The sequence below is a fragment of the Dioscorea cayenensis genome, chromosome 10 (genome assembly GCF_009730915.1).
Source record: "Dioscorea cayenensis subsp. rotundata cultivar TDr96_F1 chromosome 10, TDr96_F1_v2_PseudoChromosome.rev07_lg8_w22 25.fasta, whole genome shotgun sequence".
NCBI classification, from domain to species: Eukaryota; Viridiplantae; Streptophyta; class Magnoliopsida; order Dioscoreales; family Dioscoreaceae; genus Dioscorea; species Dioscorea cayenensis.
Window position 1 is genome coordinate 4,289,996 of NC_052480.1, and position 24,624 is coordinate 4,314,619.

Below are 24,624 nucleotides of genomic sequence, written 5' to 3' on the forward strand. Positions count from 1 at the left end.
ATTTAGTTCATGCATATGTTGTTGAGCCTTAGGATCCACTACTATGTAGAAAACCTTATTGTTGGCTTGTAGTATACAACTCTTATATCCTTGGTGTATTAGCTGTGCGCTGTTGTTGTTGTTACTTCCCTGTGCATTTGTGAACCCCTCTAATTCTGTTTATTGTGGTTGTTGTTGCTACTACTTCCGTTATGTATCAGTGTAAATGTTGTTGTTTTCTAGGTTGTTGGTTAGTATTGCGGCGCTCTGAGGGTTGAGTAACGGAGTGTCCCTCATCGGGATCGTCACGGCAGTTATCGCGTTCTGTGGGCCCGTAGGTCAGGGCATGACAACAAAAATTAATGAATTTGGTAAGCATGTACCATTTTAAACTTTTTCAGTTGATACTAACCTGGGAGTTGGGTCTGTTAAATGCTGATGTATGAATGGTGCCTAACTCATGCTAGGTGCTTCTACCTAAAGATGAAACCTTTGAAGCAAACATGACACAAAAATAAAATACATTAGCTATCATCCAAGAAAAAAAAGTGACACATAATATTGTTATTTTTTTTTTATTTTTTAAAGAAAAGGAGCTACTAAATATTTTTATTAAAGAAACAAAAAAATGAACACTAAAGAGAGCAAGAGCCCAAGAGCCCAAGACAAAGGAAAACTAGCTAACAACTAGGAGAAAAGACACTAAAACAAAATATAAAGAAGATTAAAGATGATAGCGATTGGAATACATTTCATCAACCACCTTGGAAGATCCATACCTTGATGAAACAAGGAAACATCATGGCAAGATCTCCCGTGAGCAGCAAGTTTATCCGCTAGACCATTCCATTCCCGGGGGAAGACTTCAATGATGATGTTGTTGATGTTAAGGAGCCTGTTGAGGTTGCAAAGACCTTGGGTTCAACCTCTGAGTATCCACATTGAAGCTTTTGATTAAGGACTTGCTTGAGGTTGAAGCACTCTGTGAAGAGAACGACAAGTTTGATCTTCCTTTCATCAGCTATCCTGAGACCAAGTGATGTAGCGGCCAATTCAGCATTCAAGGCACTAGTTTCAACAATGTTGGAGCAACTTGCAAGTATCAATCGATTGTGAAAGTCAATAATATAAAAGTCACAACCTCCAAAGTGAGAGTCTGCAAGCTATGAAAGCATCAATGAATATAAAAAAGCTCTGAGGATAGCAATTGAGGATGTTCAAGAGAAGTACTCCCTTGGTTGATTTATCCTCCTATGATGTTCATCAACCTGATCGACTGAAGACCTGGAAATCCAAAAAGGATTCAAAGGTTGTCCTCTAAAGATAAGGCTGCATCTTGCTCTCCAAATGTTCCACACAGTAGTAACAATAATGGAAGCAATCCAAATGGCATTTGCTCTATTCACGTTTTCAATCCAATGCCCATTCTAAAAATCATTATTAGTGACAATCCTAGTGCATGTAATCTCTTCAATTGTTTTTCAAATCTAGAGAGATTTTGGAACAAGAATTGAAAAGTTGATTAATACCTTCTCCATGGCAACCACAGATAACACAATAAGGTGAGGGAACCAAATTCATAGTGTTAAGGAAAAGCCGAGTTTTTACTCTCCCATGAAGAAGGAGCCAAGAAAAGAACTTTGCCATTGGGGCAGCATTAAGTCTCCAAATATTTTTTCCAACCCTGCCAAGGAGCCGTCTCTGTGTGGGAAGTATTCAAAGTATTGTATACCTCAAAGACAATATTGCAAACATGAGTGTTGGAGGACCAAACCCAATGGTTATGACTTTGAAGATCAAGACGACCCAAACTCGTGAACCTTGGAGTAATATGAGGACTTAGGAATTGTTGAAGAGAAGTAAGGCTCCATCTATCGTTATGAATAAACTCATTTAACTGTAAATTCTCATTAAGGAGGTCCATGTTAACGAAAGTGGACTTGGCATTAATAGGCATATCAAAGATCCAAAGGTCCTCCAGGACTAAAGTACAATTTAGGTTCACTAAATTAAGCTTCCAATAAATTTTGGTGGCATCCAAGTTCTTGCATAGAGATCTGAAAAACCAAGAACAGATTAGGAGTAATATTAATGTGTCCCAAGAGAAACCAAACCATATTTGTGCTCAATAATATCAACCCAATAAACATTTTCTCTATTAAGAAATTTCATAGAGTTTTTGGCTAAAAATGTTGTACACACATGCCTTAAGTTTCTAATAGCTAATCCCCCCCTCAAATTTGTCAAGAGTAGCTCTATTCCAAGAAACAAGAGGAAGGCCACTTCGATTGCCATCATTGTGCCAAAGAAAATTCCTGGCAATTTTGGAGAGCTGGTCAAGGATCGAATCAAGTAGGTAATCGGCAGCGAGAGTATAAGAAGGAATAGACATGAGAACACTATTAATCAAGATTACTTTTCCAACATAAAAGATATGGATATGCTTCCAAAAGGAGGTGAGTCTAGTTGGACAGATAGCAACACCCAGATAGGTGAAAGGATAGACACCTATACTAAACTCCAGAATTCTCTGATGCTTCAAACAAGATTTTTGTTTAGCCAAGAAAGGAGGAACACAGCTGATTTGTTTTGATTGGGTTTTTGGCCAGTAAGCTTAGAGTAAATAGATAAACTAAAGTTGATATTTTCTGGCAACAGATCTAAAAGACTTGGTGATGAGAACCAGGTCATCAGTATACATCAAGTGACTGAGATTATGGTGTAGATCAGGATTAAAACCAGGAATAATGCCCAACTTAAGAGCATAATTGAGAAGAGCAGTCAGATTTTGAGAGACTAAAATAAACAAATAAGAGGACAAGGGGTCACCTTGCCATACTCCTTTGGAAACCTTAATAGATTTACTGGGATGACCATTAATCAAGAGGGAATAAGAGGGAGTGGAGATGCAAGATTTGATCCAAGCTATCCAAATAGTAGGAAAATTCATTTTGACCATGATGTTGTGCCTTTGAAGTTGTGCAACCTTTGCCCCTACCACTTTTAGTTTATGCTTCCTTATGGTAGCCTTAATTGCAAGTTGTGCCTCAATGGGGTGGGTCTCCACAGCTAGATTAATGACCTAGGACAAGGATTAATGAATTTGGTAAGCATGTACAATTTTAAACTTTTTCAATTAATACTAACCTAGGAGCTAGGTCTGTCAAATGTTGATATATGAATGGTGCCTAACTCATGCTAGGTGCTTTTTGCCTAAAGATAAAACCTTTGAAGCAAACATGACACAAAAATAAAATAAAATAGCTATCATCCAAGAAAAAAAAAAGTAATACATAATATGGTTATTGAGCATGTATTTTCATAGTCTATCACTCACCTGTGACAAAGGTTCTTGAGCATGAGAGGTTGAGTTTTCATGTTGGGTGATTGTGTTCATTTTCACAAACTATGAATTTTAATAGGAAAGAGTAATGTTAGCAAACCTATTACAACAATTTGAATCACAATAAAAATTAAACAGTTAATGTATTTGTTTCCTGTGCACTGCAAATGTCTGCATATGGGGGACTATATCAGGATGGTTTATGCTATTTAGGGCATCAACCTTGATCATTTTTCAGTACACAGGTGAGGTAGAGTCAATGTATGTAAAAAAAGATCACAACGTACAAAAAAAATTATAACCAAAATAGCTTACCACACAAAAATGTTCTTCTAATACTTGTGGGTCAATGTGATCCATAGGATTTTCTTAGCTTAGCCCACCAAGGTATGACTAATGCTACCTCATTCCCTACCAAACAAAATGACAAGTAAATAAACTTAAGAACATGGCACCTAATAGAATGGATTCAGAAAATATAATTGAGATGCTATCTATACCTGTAAGCCGCCATGGTATCTCTTATTGTGGCCTTTGGCACCACTGATGCTGCATGTCATAGGCACGTCTTTCTTACTAACCCTGCCATTAGTGAAGCCCATTTGTTCTTCACCCACCTCCCTCCTCCTGAGCAATGTTTTTCTGCCTCTTCTATTATTAACTGGTTCTGGAGGGATCATGGGTCCCAAATGACTCCTGGACCAACAATCTTTATCATGTGTGGGATTCAAGATATGCCTATATGTCTCCAGGAAAGTGCTTACTTTATAACAATTATGTAGGTAATTTTCAGGCCTGTCATCCTTGTAATAAATGACTTTATGGCATAATTGCATGGCACCCCAGTCAGTTGTCATCTTCTACATGAACAACTGGATTTATCTTTATCCACAATAAATTGTCCATCAAGTCCTAACACCTGATATTGATCCCCTCCTAACCATAGTGAGGTATAAAGGAAGCTAGACTACTTGATTTTCTCCAATTTTTTAACTATCTTAGGGTAATGTATATATGTTATTCTTCTCATTGAATCCCTTCTTTTCTGGATCCTAACTGTCACACCCACCCCTTCTACCGAGGTAAATGTGGCACCCATCAGTTAAAATTCCCTTTTAACTGGAAAGCCCGTACTACCTGTTTTAAACAAAAATCGGACATACAAATTACTATTTATAATTTCTCACCAAGTGCAGGGTTCAAATACATAAATACAATAAATATAATCACTCTAATTTATGGGTGCAACCGCTACAAGATCATGACACCAATAACAAAAGAAAGAAAAAAAGGGACCCACTGCAGTCTGGACTCAACCCACGACTAGCTCTATACTCGATCGGGCAATCTAGGGTCCTGCTCCCCTGCAGTCTACAAAGACATTCGGTTGGTCGGTAGTGGCTTTAATAATTTCAAATACTAAAAATACGATTAGTATATAAAGTATATAAATACCAACTTCTCAAATAATTTTTCCAACTTTTCCAAAATAACAAAATTCTAGCAAAATACATCTTTAAAGAACTTTTGAAACATAAACTCATCATAAATCAATATCAAATCAATTTTCTAAGAAAATCCAAATTGTTGTGAGAGCACGCCTCTTAAGAGCGGCAGTGGGAGCTCATCGCCCTCATCACAACCCAAAAATAACAAGTAATATAAAAATTCATTCTCAATTCCACGACTGAAAACTCTCCCCACTTAGCCACCGTCGCGACTAGGGTTAGGAGCCGCCAAGGTCTTCGCACCCTTTCGACGTTGGCCCATCGGGTCCCCATGTGGTGACTACGGGATCCCGACGATAATCCAATCAGTGGCTCACGCTCCCACCGATCCGGACAAATCAACACTCGAGTCCACCACGCCACCTCTAAAGGTCGGCCCGTGGGAACCCCATCTATCGCATGAGTCGGGCCTCAGCCCGCGTCACCATCCAAACCAACATGTAGATGCAGCGATGATACTACTCATGATAAATCATATCACATGGTCCTTATCCGGGACATCTCAGCGATGACGATACATGCATAATACCAAGTAAAAGTCCAAAATACAAAATACCATTCCTATGCTCAAGGAATGAAAACCAGTTCCACAAATATTGTCGGTAAACCATTTTAATATACGCACATGATTTCACAAATAATTCCAAATCAAAAGCATATATAACCATCCAAAAATAAATTCATGAACCGAATAATTAAATCACATATACATGTATTTATACTATTTATAAATACGTATAATTATACTGAAATTGATGTATCAATACGATTGTCGGGAACATCAACGGCAAATAAATATCATGTATACCTCAACATTATACGCCAATTAAACATGATAAAAAGAAATACTTAAACAATTATTTTTCAAAAATACTAGCATTAAATAATTATTTCAAAAATAATAATAATTAATCAATTATTTAAAAATAATAGCCACTACCAACTCACACGGTGTCCTTGGATTCCTTGCTTTAGGACTCGGAACTCCCTCCAAGACCGAACAACACCTAACGTGAATAATATAATAAAAAATAAATACCACATTTAAACTCAAAAGAAAATACAAAAAAATAATAATCAACTCTCATTCGACCACTCACTCCAATCGGTTAAAAACACCTGATCTTGCATAATCCAACCGCCTTCAATTGTATTTAAACCAGCTCAATTTAGACTAAACACGGTTAAACCAATCGAACCAATCTCAATTCCATCGAACCAAGTCTCAATTGCACTGAACCAAGCTTAATTGCACTGAACCAAACTCAATCAAACTGAACCAGCTTGAACCAACTCTATTCTTATTCAAAATCCATTGAACCAACTTGGTTCAGTCCAAAAACCCTTAACCCAAATCAACTGAACCAAACCCAAACCATCTCAACTTGATTTGATCGAGCCCAACTCAACCAAAATCAATTCAATTCAACCAATTCAATTCCAACTTGGTTTGATCCAACCAAATCAACTTTAGCTAACTCAACCCATTTCAATCTAACCATCATCATTAACACCTTTAATCATCATCATCATCAATTTAATTAACTAAACCAAATTTTAATCTCGATTGCTACTAGAACGCTTACATTAAAAACCGAAAATCTCATCTCCATTTTCAAGCAATTTCATCCCAAATATGCGGTTTTCTCAAAAACAATTTCATACACTCATCATCTACAACAACATACCAAGTTTTTCTACTCAAATCCATCATTTTTTTCTTCATTAAATCCACCAAATACACTACACACATACATTCAAGTATATAAATAAATAAATCATCAAAATACTTACCAAATAATACTTCATCCATTCTCCCCTCCAAATACCAAACTTTATCTCTTCCAATTTCTCTCCAAATCTCTCACTCTTTTCTAAAAACTCTCGGGTTACTGTAGCAAAATGGTGGAGAAGATGAACAACACTCAAGCTCTAGATTTTTCTCTAACTTAAACTTTCAGCCGAAATTCACTTTTAGTCCCTCAAAACATAATTTCTTACAAAACAGTCTCTGAAAAACTCATCAATGGTCCCTGAATTATGAAATAGTATTCTCAAAAGGTCCTTGGAAACTATCCAATGGTCCCTGAAGTATAACACAATATTTCAAAAAGGTCCCCACCGCCTTACCTTTCAGTCCTTGGTTTTCAAAAACATTTCATATCAATCCTTTTTCTATTACTCTTTAACCAAAAATCTTTTATAAACTTTTCACACTTAGGTCCCTTGTTCTTTCCACTTGGGGTTTCTCCACAGGTGCTACTTCTCTGAAAAATTTCTACTCATGAATCGTAGTAATACCTACTGAATATATTTTCCAACAGTGATGTCTAGGTGTCGGCGTATTACACTAACCATGAGCTAGGTTCTAAGCATCTTATTCATAGTTACAATTCCCTTTACAGGCTTTTTTCTTAGCCTTTAAAATGTGGTTATTGAAACTTTCACGCGTTTTATTCAAAAGTATGCCACATTTGAATTGTGTTTGAAAGTGGGATCTACTCCAATACTTGGGTGGGATCTTCTTCATTTAATCATATGCACCTAGGGACATATTTTCGAGAGTGTTTATAGACCTTTCAAATGCAAGGATGAAGGTTGTTGTTGCACATGCCCAAACTTTGTCCTTTAGAGCTTTGCCTCTAAATTTTGTTCTGAAATTTGTGTGTATATACCTAACACAGAATCTATGTTCTCATTTGGGAAATAATTCTTCTATGGCCGGTAGCAAACCCTAATTTAAAGAATTATTGGTACACCATCATCCCACCCACAAAAATAATTAAACAAACATGGAAACATAACAAGACAAAAGAAAATGATTAGTTTACATGGAATAGATAATTAATTAAAGTAGCATGAAAAAAGAAGCTGGACAGAAAGAAATGATTAGTTTACATGTAATGGAAATTAATTATCGTAGCATGAAAACAAAACCATGACAAAAAAAAAATGCTATTAAAATTCACTCATGAACTTTCAATGACTACTATTGTGTATCTGGATGTCCTTTGCCAAATGTTGTAGAAACCATCTCCAATAAGAAAACCACTAGGACAGATACTATCAGCCAGATTCAAAGAACAAACCACACAAGCAATCATCAAGCTCATCACAAGAAAATGAGAAAGTTAAACAGATAATTAATCATGCTTATGCTAACCTTCAAAAAAAAGAAATACAATAATAGATAAGAAAGCCACCATGACAGATTCAAAGAACAAACACAAGCAATCATCAAGCTCATCACAAGAAAAATGAGAAAGTTAAACTAGATAATTAAGCATGCTTATGCTAACTTTAAAAAAATAAAAATAATAAAAAAAAATAATAATAATAATAATAATAATAATAATAATAATAATAATAATAATAATAATAATAATAATACAACAATAGATAAGAAAGCCACCAGGATAGATTCAAAGAACAAACTACACAAGCAATCATCAAGCTCATCACAAAAAATGGGAAAGTTAAACTGATAATTAAGTATGCTTATGCTAACTTTAAAAAAAATAATACAACAATAGATAAGATGTGTATTTAATTAGTAGTCATAGCAGAACATATGGACATGAATACACAACTTAGTAGACCAACTTCTAATAGGCTTAAAAAAAAAATTCAAAAACACTACCGCAGTTGAAATGTGCATTTGTTCAAAAAAAGGCATCTCAAGCTCATATTGATACTTGTTCTACTACCCATAGCCAAGACTTGGCGCACTTTTTCATGAAGAAATCCCAGCAAAGGTCAACCAACAAAAAAAGTAAAACCAAGCAATCAAATAGAAATCCATACATTATTCGAAATAGAGTAATAAACTCAAAGCAACAAACAAAGCAACTTGAGAGGAATAAACCAACTTTATTGAGCATTTTCTAGCAGTTCTCTGTCTGGGACCACAATAAAAGGCACAGCATCTTTGTTGGCATATGTTCAAACCAGATAGCAAAACATTATCTCTATACAAATAAATTATGCTATGCACCTAACAAAACACAATTAAAGTAGTAGCCATAAACCCTACAATTATAAAGGCCCAGCATCTTTGTCGGCATATGTTCAAACCAGAGAGAAAAACATTATCTCTATACAAATAAATTATGCCATGTACCTAAAAAAACACCCTACAATTATCTCTATCACCTAAAAACCCTCATCAAAACAACATTCACTGTGAATGTCCTCAATGACAAAATATACCCAATAATGTCAAAACCTACCATGTTTATGTACCTCAAAAACTAATGTTATGCAAATTCAGAAAGTCTAAATTTCAAATTTAACAAAAAACCAACACTCAATCGGTTAGGGTTTCAAGTAGGGACTTACAATATTCTGGTGCTTCAACCCTTAATGGCCTTCTTTTCTAATTCACCGCCATTGCTGCAAAGCAAACTTCACTTAATCACACATTGTCGTGTTTGCAATGTTGCACGCCGCTCAACGTTCAAACAGTCTTCAGATAGAGTTTAGAATGCCCTAAAAACTACAGAGAAGAAGTTGCATGGGTGTTTCATGTTTTGTCTAAAGTTCATCTCTCGAGAAAGAAAAAAAGCGACATGATGCCCCTTTGCGTAACGTGGTAAGTGCTTCTTGAGCTGTCGGGCTTCAATTGACATGGACACACCAGCTAAGCCATCCAACGTGTAAGAAGGCATGTGACTCATTCCCTTCCACGTAAGCAAAGGGGAATGGAAAACGAACGAGTAATCTGCCGGTATACTTAAATCAAAATTGAATGCCTAAATTAATTTAAATTGAAGTTGGGTAGCCAATTTGAAAATAAACCAAAGTTAAAGAAACCTTTCCAAAAAAAAAAATTTTTACTCAAGCGAATTGGGCTCCATCGTGTGTGTCTCTCTTGTTACTGACACCGTGGCGCTCTCCCGTTCCAACCCTGCACACCGAGGACCAGGGGTGGCCTCCCTCTCCGCCGGCCTGAGGGAGGCCCCGGTCCGGGGAGAGACCGGAGCCCCTTCCCCACCGGAGTAGGAATTAACGGACCCATAGCTGTTGGGTCTCTTGGGTCATCGCTGTTGCCAACTCTTCTTCATTTGGTATATATTTTCTTTTTCAGCAGAAATCTTCATCAATGACTGCATTTTGTTATCAATTATGTGCATTGGTTCATTTCTTCAGTCATATACCAATTAAACTTCCAAATTAACCTGTTTTTTTGTTCAGCTTTAATTAGCATCTGTTGCTCACATGAGTGAAATTCTATAAATATTAAATAGATGAGTTGGACTAGTTTCTCTTTCTTTTGTTTTATGCTGAGAATGTTCATTACTTCTGTTAATAAATGATGGGATAATCCAAAACATTGAAGAATTCAACTATATTATGTTACTATGTTCATGTTTAAAGGCTTTCATGGCTCATTGTTACATCCATGGCTTGCAAATCATCAATTAATCACTGAATTGAATGTTATTACTTTGATGATGTCGGAGTAGGAGGTAGATGTTGACTTGGTTTTCCATCGAAGGAGATTCAACCAACCTTATCTTTGTTATTTGTATAAGATTTATTTTTAAGGCATATTGGCAAGTTGTCTGCTTAGCTAACTAAAATGATTAAAAAGAAAATGGTATTTTCTTGGTTTAGAATCTATGAAGTTCAATTGGACAACTTGTTGCTGTCTCCTGAACAGTTGATATCATGTAGTCAACTCTTTCTTTTTCTTTTATAACCAAGTCAAATTGTTACTGAACTAAGCAAGACCTGGTCCTTCTGGTCATTTATACCTCTTGATTCATGGAAGATCTTTGTCATTTTGAAGTGCTCTTATCTTTAATACTATGGAACATTCACTTATCATTGATAGTATTTGGCATTTGAGACAAATGACTCAGAAATGTTGGATTTTTCTACTTTTCATTGTCTTTTGTGTTGTGATTGTCGCAGAAAATACAGTATCTGATGAAGGTTAGTTTGCTGAATTTGAATCCAATAAAGTTACTTCATCTTTTCTAAAATAATAATATTTGCTCTTCCTTTGATTTAGCTGCTGCTCTTAAAGCTGTCGCTGATGGATTTCAGAACAAACCTGGGAGCTGGAATGGTTTTGATCCTTGTGGCAGTGTTTGGCTTGGAATCAAGTGCACTAATTATCATATCACAAGCATGTTAGAACATTGAAAATTATATCTTATCATAATCTTGTTAATGTTGTTAACTTAATCTTTCTATTTTCTTTATAAACTATGTATTATCAGAATATTGCCTAGTGTTGGAGTTACTGGAACTCTAGCTGGAGACATTGGAAATCTACCTGAACTGCTATTTTTGTGAGTGTTTTTCTTTTACATGCAAATTGAATTTTCGATTAAAAATTCATCTTAGATTTTCCAAATCCATGCAGGGATCTTTCTTACAATCCTGACTTGGGTGGATCCCTTCCTGCTTCAATTGGCAAACTACATAAATTGAAAAACTTGTAAGTACTTACGATCTTTGCTTCTTTTGTTTTTTGATTTCTTTTATGATTTTTTTATTTTGCTTGTGTTCTATTTTTTCTTCAAGGATCCTTCTTGGTTGTGGTTTTTCTGGTCAAATTCCGCCTGAACTCGGGAATTTACAACACCTAACTATTCTGTAACATCAACATCTTTCACTTCGATTCTTTTGCTGAATTGATAAAACTTTGAGTATATAACGCTGGCTTGAATTGCTTCCGCAGAGATCTGAATTATAACAAACTCAGCGGGCCGATACCTCCTTCTCTCGGTAATCTATCAAGTCTTTATTGGTTTGATATCACTGAAAATGAGATTTCTGGGACTATTCCCATCTCCGATGGCATTAATCCTGGTCTTGATATGCTAAGAAGAACTGAGCATTTGTAAGTAAACAGACATTATTACCACACTTAGAAATGGTCACTATAATGTTCTTTCTCCTTCCAAACTAAATGAACATTTGTTTCTGTGATTTACAGCCATTTTGGTGGTAACAAGTTATCCGGCAACATTCCTCCAGAACTCTTCCACTCTGGCATGGTTATGGAGCATTTGTAAGCTCTATATATCAAAGCTAAATTATTGATACGTAGTTTTAACATCTTCGACATGCACCAGGATTTGTAACAACAATAACTTCACTGGAAGCATTCCTTCGACATTGAACCTAGTGCCATCATTAGAAGCTCTGTAAGTTTATCTAAAAAGAAATTAACTTCTGTAATTCATTGAGATTTATTACTTGAAACATTCTGACAGGCGTCTTGATGGAAATAAATTGACTGGGCCTGTACCTACCACCATTAACAGCCTTACTAGCATGAAAGAACTGTGAGAAAAAAAATTTTGTCAAAAACTTTATAATGTTCACCCAAATAATATATGATCAATGCTTACTGTTTTCATTTCAGGTATTTATCGAATAATCTGTTAACCGGTCCCTTGCCAAACTTAACTGGAATGAATGCACTCGATTATGTGTAAGTTCTAGATTTTCAGTGACTTCTGATTCACTTTACCGAATTTTTTATAGTCTGTTTTTTGTTTTCAGGGACTTGAGTAACAATTCTTTTGATGTATCAGATGTGCCTCCATGGTTTTCAAGCTTGCCATCTTTGACAACATTGTACATCTGTCTCTCTTTCTCTGCATTATTCATTCTACTTAACAGTTCTTACATGCATATGTTTAAACTGCAGATTACTCGAACATTCACAGGTTCAAGGCGGAATACCAGCAGGACTATTCAGCTTTTCACCATTACAGACTGTGTAAGTCTTGTTCTTCTTCGAATCTTCATATACCTAAATTAAGTCTTGTATTAACTAATTACAACAAATACAGGCAGCTAAAAAATAACCTATTAAATGGTACTCTGGAGATCGATTCAGGCTACAGCACTCAACTCCGACTTGTGGATTTACAGACCAATGACATTGCAGATTTCCGTAATAATGGTAACTACAATAAAACTATTATGTAAGTACCATGATACTTGTATCCATTACATGCATTGAATCACAAGAACTGTAGTTTTAACTGCTGTTTCTAATTACTTCAGTAACGCTTATGCAGACTCGCAGACAACCCAGTTTGTCGTCACGGATCAAATGAAAATTATTGTGCGGCCCGAACAAAAAACAATTCTCCTTATTCAACACCCAATAGTTGCAGCGGCATTGATTGTCCTTCAGAACAAGCTCTCAGTCCCAACTGTTTCTGCTCGTACCCATATGAAGGCATTCTATACTTCAGGCTTCTCACTGTCTCTAATTTTCAGAATAGCACATACTATCAGGATCTTGAGAAAAAGATACTTAGCACGCTCCAAGTTAGAAAGGTTCCTGTGGACTCAGTTGCCGTTCATGATCCTTTTATGGATGCTAGCAACTATTTGGAGATCAGTGTTGAAGTATTTCCTTCAGGAAAGGCGAAGTTTGATCAAGGAGATATTGTCCTGATAGCGAGTTTTTTCAGTAATCAAACCTCAGATATTTTTGACTATTTCACACTTTATAATTTCATCCCAAAGCCATACATTCCCATTCTTGGTAAATTCTGCTCCATATGTCAGTATTTCTTTCATCAGGTTTCAGATATTTGTTCAACTTTGTTTGCATAAACTTCATGCAGAAGGATCAAGTTCAAAGTCGAGCAATACAGCAGCAATTGTCGGAGCTTCAGCCGGCGGAGTTGTTGCACTACTTGTAATTATTGGTTTAGTCATTTTTGTGATGATTCGAAAGAAGGGAAAGGCAAAAAAGATGGAACAGAGTTATCCATTTGGTAAGATGTGGAGTGTTTTCTTTTACTAGTCACTAGTTATACTTGTTCATCAACTGATGTTTTTCTCGCAGGTTCTTGGGACCCTTCTAAGAGAAGTGGCAGTGTTCCACAGTTGAAAGGAGCTAGATGTTTTTCTTTCGAAGAACTAAAGAAATGCACTGACAACTTCTCTGAACCAAACCACATTGGCTCTGGCGGTTATGGCAAGGTGATTGTGACTTCTCTTCGACCTTGAAATGGTTACTGTCGTGCATCTCTTTGTAACATTAATCTAATTCACATTCTAGATTTTTAACAAAATTGCAAAGTTTATAGTTTCTGATAATATTCATAAAATAAGAAAAATCACATGACGACCATACATATAGATTAACAATCTAAAATATGAAATTAAGTCCTCCTAATTCGAGCAGAATTGTTCAATAATAATTCCTTTTAACAGTTTCCTTTCGCATTTATTGCAGGTGTACAAGGGAACACTACTTGATGGACAAATGGTTGCAGTAAAGAGAGCTCAAGAGGATTCAATGCAGGGTGGGCATGAATTCAAAAATGAGATTGAGTTGCTTACAAGAGTGCATCATAGGAACCTCGTCAATCTTGTCGGCTTTTGCTTTGACCAAGGCGAACAAATGTTAGTTTATGAGTATCTGCCTAATGGCACTCTCAGAGAAAGCCTCTCGGGGATGTCAGGAATTCGTTTAGATTGGAAAAAGAGACTATGGATTGCACTTGATGCAGCAAGAGGTCTCTCCTATCTACATTTTCTTGCTGATCCTCCCATTGTTCACAGAGATATAAAATCAAACAACATTCTCTTAGACAATCATTTACATGCCAAAGTTGCCGATTTCGGTCTCTCCAAACCAATGACCAATGATAGAAAAGGCCATGTCACCACTCAAGTCAAAGGAACAATGGTGAGAGATCTCAAACCGAAATCAACTATAATAGTTTTATTTTATTACAATGTTATTTTATCCATTTGCATTATAAATTGCTTAAAACTGCATTTTATATAGTTCTATCCTAACATAGGTTCCGAAATCCGTTCAAACTCATGTTTGAGTTAACTTTATAGTCATCTCATCTTTTTTCCTTTTCCTTTGCTAATCTACAAAATTAATGCTTCGAATCCTCAGCCGTTTTAGGAGAGAAATGAACCAACTCTGTAATTGTAAAAGTTATACATTAATTAATTCTCAAATAATATCTTTTTCTTTTTCCTTTCGCAGGGATACTTAGACCCGGAATACTACATGACACAACAATTAACAGAAAAGAGCGATGTCTACAGCTTCGGAGTATTACTGCTCGAACTAATAACCGCAAGAAAACCAATAGAGAGAAACAAATACATTGTGAGAGAAGTAAAATCAGCCATTGACAAGAAGACGGAACTCTATGGCCTTGAGCAACTTGTTGATTCAACAATTGGATTGTCAAATACATTGGCCGGATTCAACCGGTTTGTGGACTTAGCTTTGATGTGTGTCGGAGAATCAGGAGCCGACAGGCCTACAATGAGTGAGGTGGTCAAGGAGATTGAAAATATCATGCAACTTGCAGGCATTAATCCTAATGCCGAATCAGCTTCAACTTCGGCCAGTTATGGTGATTCTTCGTTCACATTGCGAGGCCATTTGTACAGTAATGAAGCTCTTATGAATTACAGTGGTGCCATACCTTCATCAAGGTCTGACACCAAGTGAATTTATGTGCATGTAATTTTTTTTTTCAGTGTGTTTTTCATCCATGGTTTGTGTTTGCATGTAATTTATGTGCTTCTGGTTGTTGTAAAAATTCTGCATATGTTCAGGTTGATTGGTTTGTGTAAAGGATTGAATCATTGATCATGTACATTAATTTTGGTTTCCTTTTTTCTCTCTTTTTATGCTATTTTTAATTCAATTATTGTATAAACATGATGTCTGTGGTAAATGTTAAAAAAAAAATGTATTATATATGAACCATTTATCTAATACTTACTATCACATAAAAATTTGATTCTTGTGAATATTGGTTTGAATAAATAAATTTTTAATTTTTTTTTATAGTTTTTAGTTTGATAATAAATTGATTTTTCCCCCGGATTAATGTGGATAAATAAACTTGATTTAACATTAAGTACTGATATATCTTTAGATTAATTATTATGTCAAATTTATCTCATTTAATATCAGTTAGAAAAAAAAAAAAAGAGTTACTTGATCATATCAATAATGAGAAAAATCACACCTCACAATGCATCAAACATTCTGGATTTCATATCAATGAATACATACAATTAACAGTAAAGAGAAAAGAAGGAAAAAGAAGAAAAGAAAAAGATATATATGAAATCATTACTCACATTTACTTACACATTATTTATCTTCTTTTAAAAAAAATTATATTTCGCTATTTATTGGACAAGCTTGAGCTAATTTTTTTAAGTTGTCAATAATCATTACCAGCTTTGTATTAAATCTGTTCACCAAACACTTTGGCAACCATCCTGCTGGATCCAACTGCAAAACCAAATAAAAAAATATAAATAAATATAAATAAATAAAAAGTACACTAAGTATTTACTTCATAAAATAATAAAAAAATAATAATTTAGTTTGGCTTATAAACCTTATATTTATTTAAATAAATCAGCACAACCACTATGAGACTTTATGTATCAAATTTGTGACCAACTATTCAGACTATTATGAAATATATATGTAAATATATATTTGCTTATTATATTTTTATGAGCAAAAAGTAATTTAAAATTTTATTAAAAAACCAAGGCATCTGTCAATCATATTTCAGTATATAAGTATATAAAAGTGTTTTTGCAAAAAATATATTAATAATTAGGGGCATACCTTTATAAAAATAAATAATTCCTAATAAATCCTTCTGAAAATTATATTTACTTATATACCCTTACAAATTATTCTTCTTTGCTTTTATACATCTTCAAAAAAATAAAAATAAAATTGAACAATCAATTTAAATTTTCATAAAATTTATAAATTAAATTTCAGTCATGGAGATATATAAGCAAGTAAAAATATATTTTATACAAATATACACACAAATATTACTATTTTTGTAAGAGTATACAACCAATTTTTTTTTTAACATAACCAATACTTTAAGGGTATATTAGTAATTTTCCATCAGTATACTACCTGAACAACATAGGTAACCAGGCAAGAGTGATCATCCAGCTTCTCAACTACCCATCCAGACTGAAGCAAGAGGCCTCTAATGGAGTTATTTCCTTTTGGATGCAAACCAGCAGCAATCTCTTTTGGAAGAGAAGCCACAGCAACAACCTGAAGCAACACATAAATTTCATTAAAAACTTCATAAAATGAATAACTTTAATAATCTTACCCAACAATTAATTTAACTTCGTATGTCACATGATTAGTTAAAATAGATTAGCACATACCAATGTACCATCATCCATTTCCTGCCGTCGTTCATACACAACGAACTCCCGGTTCTTGAACAATGGCTTTGATGCATAGCCGAACCGGAGACGAATGATGCTCAAGTTGTCGTCGAGAACTTTGATATATTTGGCTTCCACAAGATCCCCGTCCCATTGCTGCTCTCGGCAGATGAAAAACATTACTTGTAATTATATATTTAGATTGATGTTTGATTAAGCAATAGAATCTGACCTTAGCAGCATCGATAGCATTGGCAACGGTCATAAATTGTTCCAGTGAAACTGATCGGAGTAGCCACCGGCTACGAAAAACATGCAGTGAGCCCGAACACCTCTTCGATATCTCCACATTATCCTCTGTTGCAAGAACCTTCCATCCATCATCTCCTCCAACTCTGCTCGAAACCGATGCTGATAAAAGCTCTTGTATACAACTCTCGCTCGCATAATTCACATACCGTCTCAACGAATCTTCACTTATCAACCTATGAAAGAATAAAAACGGATACATAAAAATCAAACAAACGAAATATAATTAACGTACCAACAAGTCAAAATAAAATTGAAATAAATGCGGGAGATTAGTTACCATGATCGAGAAGAAGCCGGAGGAGAGTTCGAACCACTACTAATACTGCTACTGCTACCACTACCGCAACTAGTACTACTAGTGCTCCACATAGTGAAGAAGATTGTTGAACAAGGACAATGAATGGAAAAATAAAGGGAGAAGAAGAGGGGGATTTATGGAGAGTTAAAGGGAGAGAAGTGGGATTGTAGTGGCAAAGAGCACATGCAGTTGGCAGATAGAGAGGGAAACTACATAATTTGGGTGCACATGGCAATCCCTTTCTCTACAATCTCTACTTCATTCTTTACCTTCTCCTTTATTTTCACTCACTCCACAAAATGAAAGAAAGAAAAAGATTCTTTGCTTTGAGGATGAGATGTACTAGAGATGGGGAAGGTGAAGCACATGGAGTGTTGGTCCAGGACTAGAAGAAAAGAATGGTTAAGAGGATGTAACAGTCCCACCATTATCTAACGTGCATATGCTCTCACAATTAATTTTTTTCATACCATCATATCATCCATAAGCAATCGACATCTTTCATCTATGGTTTAAAGCCAGTGTTAGTCCCTAAACGGAAAAACCTGCTACTATGTCTTTGGTTTGCAACTAATATCATGTGTATGACACCGACACGGATTTGTATAATTAATCCTGAAGAACTGGAATATATGAGTTTGCGTAGGAGTTTATCATGAGCGTGTGACACAAAAGGAGGAGACATTTTCAGAAACTAAATGTATTCAATTGATGGGCATGTTGTCTAAATATTAAACAGGTGAGGAGCACCACTGACTGCAGTGATAGCAGGACAACCTGTTTCCTAATAGATAATTGAAAAAGTCATGCCAGGAAGGGTTTAAATACAGACTTTCATCAACAAATCATGGCCCCATTATAAAATAACAATTAATTATATGTTTGTTAAGGTTTCACAGAATCAAATTTGAATTGAATTAAACAAGATTAGCGGGATTGATTTTTGGTGAAATGGCAGTCAGATCTAATCACATGTATGATTTTGTTTCAGAAAAATGGAAAACATGCTGCAATACTTTGATTTACAGTGGATTTTAACATTCTGCAGTAACTTTCATTCAAGTAATTTTTCAAACAGTAAAAGCAAGATTTGTGAAATTGACTCTTGGTACAATGCAGTAATAGTTTGTTCAAACTAATTCACTGCTTGATTTACAATGGATTTTAAAACCCTGCAGTAACTTTCATTCAATCAAAATTTAAACAGATAAAGTGCAAGTCCTGACAAAATTTTGAAACATTAATCGACAGAAATGGAGCCTATGAACCCAATTAGACTCTGGATAAGGACAATAATTTTGAGATCCCATTCCCACTTGATGGGAATCCTATTCCTGAATGGACTGGTTCTAACGTTTAGCCACTTCATCTCTGTTTGCATGTGCCTTGTTGTAGTGTTTCTTTCTAAGCATATCGCTTTTAGTAACATGTCATGCTTTTTCAAGCATGCAAACTTGTAGTCTTGTTAATTCATAGAATGGGTGTATTGCTTTTTCCTGAAAAGACTTTTCAAACACAAATGCCTCAAAGCCTTAAAATACTAAGAAACTGATACATTCGATTTCTCATGTCTCCACAATGTCAATCAACTCAGAAACTTCTACTCTATTCACAATTATATATGTATTTGATAATTCAACAATTGAAAAATATGACTAACCATGAGATTTCACTTTCAAAGTTTCCAATAGATCCCCAGTTTATGTAGAATGCCAGATACAACCCCCCAGAAGACAATCTCTGCGAATATCACGTATAAAAGAGTTCCTAATCTTTCAGAGTGCCAGACATTAACAAATATGTGCTTATGGATCCAATGAACCTGCAACATTGAAAACGTGCACAATTAGGATCACAAAAAAATTCTGAGTTTCTTATGTTTGTTATATCAATACTTGGTGATGATGTACCAGGGAGTTATTGGGAGTCTCGTAATACCACCCATTAATAAATGCAGGAAAGATGCCTTGAGCTGCCATTACAAACACAAGCATCGCGTTCATTCCTATCCACTCGAGGAACAGAAATGGTGTCCTTAATCCCCAAATATCAATCTGCATATTATAAGATAGAGCTGAATGCTTTGTTCCAACAGATATGATTCAAATTACAGAGTAAGCAAGAACTCTACCAGTATATAGAATCCAGATAAAACAAGCCCAGCAGCGCCAGCAGTGAAGCAGACATAACTAATGCTATACAGTTGCTTGTTGATAGGAATAGCTACAACAGGACAAGCATGAGTTATCAGAAAGTAGATTGAGAGTGATACACCCTTATGTTACTGTCAAAGGATTGAAATTGCATACCATTTGTGAAGTGGAGGATGATGCCACATACAAGCAAAGCAAATCCCATCAGCGCCCAATGCTTAAGCCTCTCCGAATGAAGCTAAGATGAATCAAAAATTCCAAAATGCTATCAAGAACACTCCATCTCTCAGTATTGAGTGAAACTAATACGAAGGTACCTTAAAATGAATTAGAACATGTCCGTAATGCACTCCGATGGTACCCGAAAGGATAGCTGAAATTGAACTGAAAAAACAAGAAGCAATAATAAGTCCAAGTTTAAGCTTCTAAAAATAGAGAGGGCACAAACCAAACCTCAAGAAGCCTTCTGGTTCAAATGGAGCAAGACACCAAGGAGCGGCATCAGCACGAAGAGGGCCCGCATTTGGTGAATCATAAGTACAATCCTGCACAAAACATCACTCATGATGAGCTTATTCCGATAAATATTTCTGCTTATATGTGACACATACACTTCAAATGAAACTTAACGTACCTTTGATCTAATCCAAACAGGCTGAGAATAGAGATGGTTTATTCCCCAAATTTGCCTATCAACATAACCGACGGCATTGCAAGCAGGACCAAGACTTCCTCTCACACCACAGGGAACCTGAAAATAATCCAAAAACAAGTCTAAACTTGTAAACAAATGTTACATCAAATTTTCACAGCAAGATGACCACCAATAACATACCGTGAATCTCTTCCCGTCATTCTCATCACCAGGGAGATGGAAAACATAGCTCCAATCAGGAACATAAAGCGAATAGGTTGTAGTAATGTAAATGATTAATGCAACAAACCCTCCAAGCCTAGATATTTTAAAAGCACAAATTTAAAAGTGTCTCTCAGACATTTCATCATAAACCTGTCCTGCATGCCTAAAAACACAAACTTTGATTACCACTGCCATCGATATGCATCGACAAATGGCAAACTTGCCAGAACCTAATACAGCAGTCTTCCGGAGTTTCGTTGTGAAAGTCTCAATAATAGCCACCACGAAATAAACCAATGCTATTCTCTAAACATCAAACAAAATCCAAAAACATGAACAAAAAGATCAAAACTTTTCTGCAAAAAAGGAATCAAGGAATCAATAGAAGGGGACCTGTAGGATGCCCATCCATCTGATATGCTTCATGTCAACACCATAGGAGAGATCATCAGGAGCATGTGAGTAGCCACCTTCATTAGTGATCACATTGCAAACATAGAGCATCAAAAGAATGCAAATCAATGGGGGCATGTGAGAGAGAAACCAAAGATCTCACCTTGGAGGAGAATTCCCCAGAAGATGAGCTTCAGTGTTCTGATTGTGATCTTTCTAATGGCATCCACAGCTCTTGGAACTCTCTTCAATGCATTGAAAGCATAAAATTTGGAGGGAATCAATTATTTTACTAAATTTAGCATTAATAATCTTTAATTAATTATTTCATGTGGTTTTTGATTTTAAAAAAAGGATAAGCAAGCACAAATTAGTTATTAATTTTTTATATAAAATTATAAATTATTTTTAAAAAAATATATATTATTTTTTTAATAGAATGGGATAGTCATTCACATCAACTAATATTATAAAAAAAAAGTTAATCTAAATTATGGTATTTATTTTAATATATAATATAGAGATAGATTGATCATCAAGTAAAAAAATTTTGATGCCTTTTATTTTCTAAAATATGCTAAATTAAGCCAAGTAAAGAACCGGGGATGATGCACGTCAGGGTTCAATAATAGTTACTATAGAACTATGTCCATAAAAATTAGCATCATCACTCTTTTACAGCTATAATGGAAACTTATACATATTATTATATAATTATCATTATCATTATTTTATTTAACTATTATAATTGTTAGAGAATGTTTGATTGAGGGATGATAGTGTTTAATTTTTTTTAATAAAAATTAAATATTATGTTGGAGTGAAATTTTTATTTAGTTAACAAAAGTTTAAATTTTAAATAATAATTATAAGTGTGTATGAATATTAACAATTTCTTAAAATAACTATTAAATATAATTATTTAAATGATTACATCTCTATAAAAATAAGTTTATAGTATATGCTATAACATGTTTGGGTTTAAGAATATAGATCATGTAACAAGTACAATGGATTTTTTATGGTCATTTATAAGTTCTAAAATACTAATGGATAATGTTTGGAAGCTAATTATTGAAATAAATTATTAAAATAAATATAGAGAATTTAATAAATTTATGATTTATTCATTTTATTTAAAAAATAAATAAATAAATATAGAGAAAGGGAAAATGGTGAGACCTTGAGAGCCAAAGCAATGGCAACTCCAACAATGAAGAGGAAGAAAGGCATGACAAAATCAGCAAGTGTGCATCCATTCCATGGTGAATGATCCATCTTCTCATAAGCTCCACCACCATCATCCACCAATATCATCATCTACATGAATAAACACTTCTTATTTAATTATCATATATATATATAGACATGCACCCAACATATATTAAAATTATAAACAATTACTCTAATCCAGTGTCTTTGATAGTTGTTGGTTCTGCTTTAAAAAAACATGTTTCAAACAAACTACCAAATATTTATGGTAGATGCAAACTAAATATTTTATTTAGATTTGATACCACATAAAAAAAATTTAATTAATTAATAGAATAAAAAATCTAAATTTATATATTAAAATTCATATTTTTTTTCAAGTTAATTAATGTAAAACTCTTAGTTATTTTAATAAAACGATTGTTTAATAAAAAAAATTCAATTATGATGCATGATGATGCTCATATGAAACTCCCTCAACTCAATCATTTAACATGTATGATGGAATCAAAGGAATATGTGTGTATATACTATATATATTAATTTATGTGGACAAACCATATGCTAGAATACACTCCTCGAAAAATTATGGGTTAGGGATGGACACACGTGATGAGCTGAGCCCTACAACGCATGTGCCCTCACTTGCATAAACTAGTCTCCTTAGTAGGATGAACGTTTTATATAGAGGATTTAATATCAATAACTCAAATAATCTTTGACATATATGTATATATATATATAAATAAATATTTATTAAAATTAATATTTAATAATTACTTTTAAAAAAATTACTTTTAGGGGTGTACGTAGAGCATGATTAAATGATTACCACAATGGTGAGACCTCTGAAAGCATCCAAAGCTGCCACTCTCTTGCTTTTAGTCTTGAGGCCCTCCTGTGGTGGTGCATCCTCTCCGGCGAGCTTTTCCGGCAACTGCTCCACCTTTTTGCACTGTTTTCTTCATCATGATCACCTTCTTCTTCTTCTTTTTCTTCTACTTTGAATAGCCACTTGAATCTCTTTCCCATCTTTGCTTTCCATATTAATCCTATGCTATCTATGTATGCCTCTAGCTAGCTGAGTACTCTTATTGAGTTTGAATGTTCTTTTCTCTACGAAACTTGGCTTCCTTTTTAAGATGAGAAAGAATCAATATTATAAGACAAAGAATTAAATTAAATTAAATTAATAATTTAAATTATTATTTAATTATTATTTTGTGGGTTTTATTAGAGTTCATGAGAGCCAAGAGAAAGTGAATGATGGACGGCCGTGTGAGATGGGGCACAATGGACGTAAGCGTTGGAGAATGGAAGAAGAGTTGCTTATTAATCATTTGATTTTTTATTGTTTATTTATTGTTGTTGTGAAAGAGGGATTTTTTATTTGAAAATATTTTATTCTTATTTAAGAAATTTTGGTTTGGTTATATCTGTAGTTTTAAAATAATATGTATTTAAAAAAAAATTGTGTTATACATTACATACTAAAACTTTCTTTATTTTTCATGTAAAATAATTATGAGAATTTAAATTTTAAATTGATTTTATAGATTTTTATTTTATAAAAATGACAAACATTGTATACATTAAAAATATGTGCTCATGGACCGAAAATCGATCATTCAATCCATAAAACCTCACTTGGATACACAGAATTTAAGTAGGATTTTATAGATACTATGTTGGCACTAGAAAATTAATGAAAGGGTTATTAAGCTTATATATATATATATATTATTCCATTTTTGGAATAATTCTAGTTATTAGGACAAGAACTAGAAACCATTTTATAAGAAACAGTAAGATAACTCCAACAGGACATAATATGAGTGCGCAAAAACAAAGGTCATGTATTTGAAATCAAAAAATATAAATATCTTTCAAAGGTGTGCATGTAGAATATAACAAAATTCAAACTTAATCCTATTTTTTCCCCAATTTTTTATATACTTGAATATAAATATTACATGTATAGTAATTCCAATCTTTCAAAAAAAAAAGAAAAAAAAACACCACAAGATGAATGATAATGCAAATTTTAATAAATTATTAATTCAAATTAAGAAACTAAAACTGATATTATTAATCATTAATACATATATTTTTCTTCGCACTTAAAGGATTAGTGAAACGTCTGACCTACTTAAATGGATAACAAAGGTCCAAAGGATTATGTCTTGTCTAAGTATATACTTACACACAATATCAAGAATATTTTATAATTTTTATAAAGCAAGTAGTACATAGAAATCTAAAAATAAACCAGAAGAAATTTACAAATTTGCCTAGATTTATTTTTTTCACAAAAACATCCCAAGTTATACAACTAGAAATTTCACACATGCTATACATCCATACAAAATATTAAC

The 24,624-nt window shown here is 34.1% G+C and overlaps 3 protein-coding genes across 4 annotated transcripts; 1 reads left to right on the forward strand and 2 right to left on the reverse strand.

The window, feature by feature from the left end:
- The first annotated feature begins 9,929 nt into the window (after positions 1-9,929).
- Positions 9,930-15,463, forward strand: LOC120270436 (probable leucine-rich repeat receptor-like protein kinase At5g49770). The gene is made up of 18 exons (XM_039277439.1): positions 9,930-10,767; positions 10,847-10,967; positions 11,058-11,129; positions 11,204-11,278; positions 11,365-11,436; positions 11,522-11,683; positions 11,780-11,854; positions 11,919-11,990; positions 12,060-12,131; positions 12,212-12,280; positions 12,352-12,426; positions 12,500-12,571; positions 12,645-12,779; positions 12,876-13,351; positions 13,434-13,586; positions 13,658-13,794; positions 14,051-14,506; positions 14,822-15,463. Exons 1-18 carry the CDS (start codon positions 10,641-10,643, stop codon positions 15,296-15,298), a joined length of 2,898 nt encoding a protein of 965 aa, XP_039133373.1. The 5' UTR covers positions 9,930-10,640; the 3' UTR covers positions 15,299-15,463.
- Positions 15,464-15,897: 434 nt separating this feature from the next.
- On the reverse strand, positions 15,898-17,892 carry LOC120270903 (START domain-containing protein 10). Its single transcript, XM_039277978.1, has 5 exons — positions 17,612-17,892; positions 17,255-17,507; positions 17,020-17,178; positions 16,754-16,900; positions 15,898-16,096 (listed from the first exon to the last, which is right to left on the reverse strand). The coding sequence occupies exons 1-5, from the start codon at positions 17,701-17,703 to the stop codon at positions 15,977-15,979; spliced, it is 771 nt and encodes a 256-aa protein (XP_039133912.1). The 5' UTR covers positions 17,704-17,892; the 3' UTR covers positions 15,898-15,976.
- Positions 17,893-18,578: 686 nt separating this feature from the next.
- LOC120270902 (heparan-alpha-glucosaminide N-acetyltransferase-like) lies at positions 18,579-23,356 on the reverse strand. Of its 2 annotated transcripts, none has more exons than XM_039277977.1 (14): positions 23,082-23,356; positions 22,220-22,357; positions 21,201-21,282; positions 21,038-21,114; positions 20,831-20,950; positions 20,621-20,641; positions 20,420-20,536; positions 20,239-20,330; positions 20,103-20,169; positions 19,942-20,023; positions 19,764-19,855; positions 19,543-19,686; positions 19,293-19,454; positions 18,579-19,128 (listed from the first exon to the last, which is right to left on the reverse strand). In XM_039277977.1, exons 2-13 carry the CDS (start codon positions 22,355-22,357, stop codon positions 19,308-19,310), a joined length of 1,179 nt encoding a protein of 392 aa, XP_039133911.1. In that variant the 5' UTR covers positions 23,082-23,356; the 3' UTR covers positions 18,579-19,128; positions 19,293-19,307. The 2 variants fall into 2 exon arrangements, with proteins under 2 accessions (XP_039133911.1, XP_039133910.1); XM_039277976.1 differs by having other exon boundaries at positions 18,579-19,137.
- Between the last annotated feature and the right edge of the window lie 1,268 nt (positions 23,357-24,624).

What these genes read in the sequence shown, in the direction of transcription:
- LOC120270903 (XM_039277978.1), bottom strand. Translation starts at nt 17,703, where the DNA reads ATGTGGAGCACTAGTAGTACTAGTTGCGGTAGTGGTAGCAGTAGCAGT. An exon ending in ATGCTATCGATGCTGCTAAG is followed by an intron (nt 17,179 to 17,254) that starts GTCAGATTCTAT and finishes TGCCGAGAGCAG; the next exon opens with CAATGGGACGGGGATCTTGT. An exon ending in TGGTTACCTATGTTGTTCAG is followed by an intron (nt 16,097 to 16,753) that starts GTAGTATACTGA and finishes TTGGTTTTGCAG; the next exon opens with TTGGATCCAGCAGGATGGTT.
- LOC120270902 (XM_039277977.1), bottom strand. Translation starts at nt 22,357, where the DNA reads ATGATGATATTGGTGGATGATGGTGGTGGAGCTTATGAGAAGATGGAT. An exon ending in GATGCATATCGATGGCAGTG is followed by an intron (nt 20,642 to 20,830) that starts GTAATCAAAGTT and finishes CCTGGTGATGAG; the next exon opens with AATGACGGGAAGAGATTCAC. An exon ending in CATCCTCCACTTCACAAATG is followed by an intron (nt 19,856 to 19,941) that starts GTATGCAATTTC and finishes GTCCTGTTGTAG; the next exon opens with CTATTCCTATCAACAAGCAA.
- LOC120270436 (XM_039277439.1), top strand. Translation starts at nt 10,641, where the DNA reads ATGGAACATTCACTTATCATTGATAGTATTTGGCATTTGAGACAAATG. An exon ending in CTAAGAAGAACTGAGCATTT is followed by an intron (nt 11,684 to 11,779) that starts GTAAGTAAACAG and finishes TGTGATTTACAG; the next exon opens with CCATTTTGGTGGTAACAAGT. An exon ending in CTTACTAGCATGAAAGAACT is followed by an intron (nt 12,132 to 12,211) that starts GTGAGAAAAAAA and finishes TTTTCATTTCAG; the next exon opens with GTATTTATCGAATAATCTGT.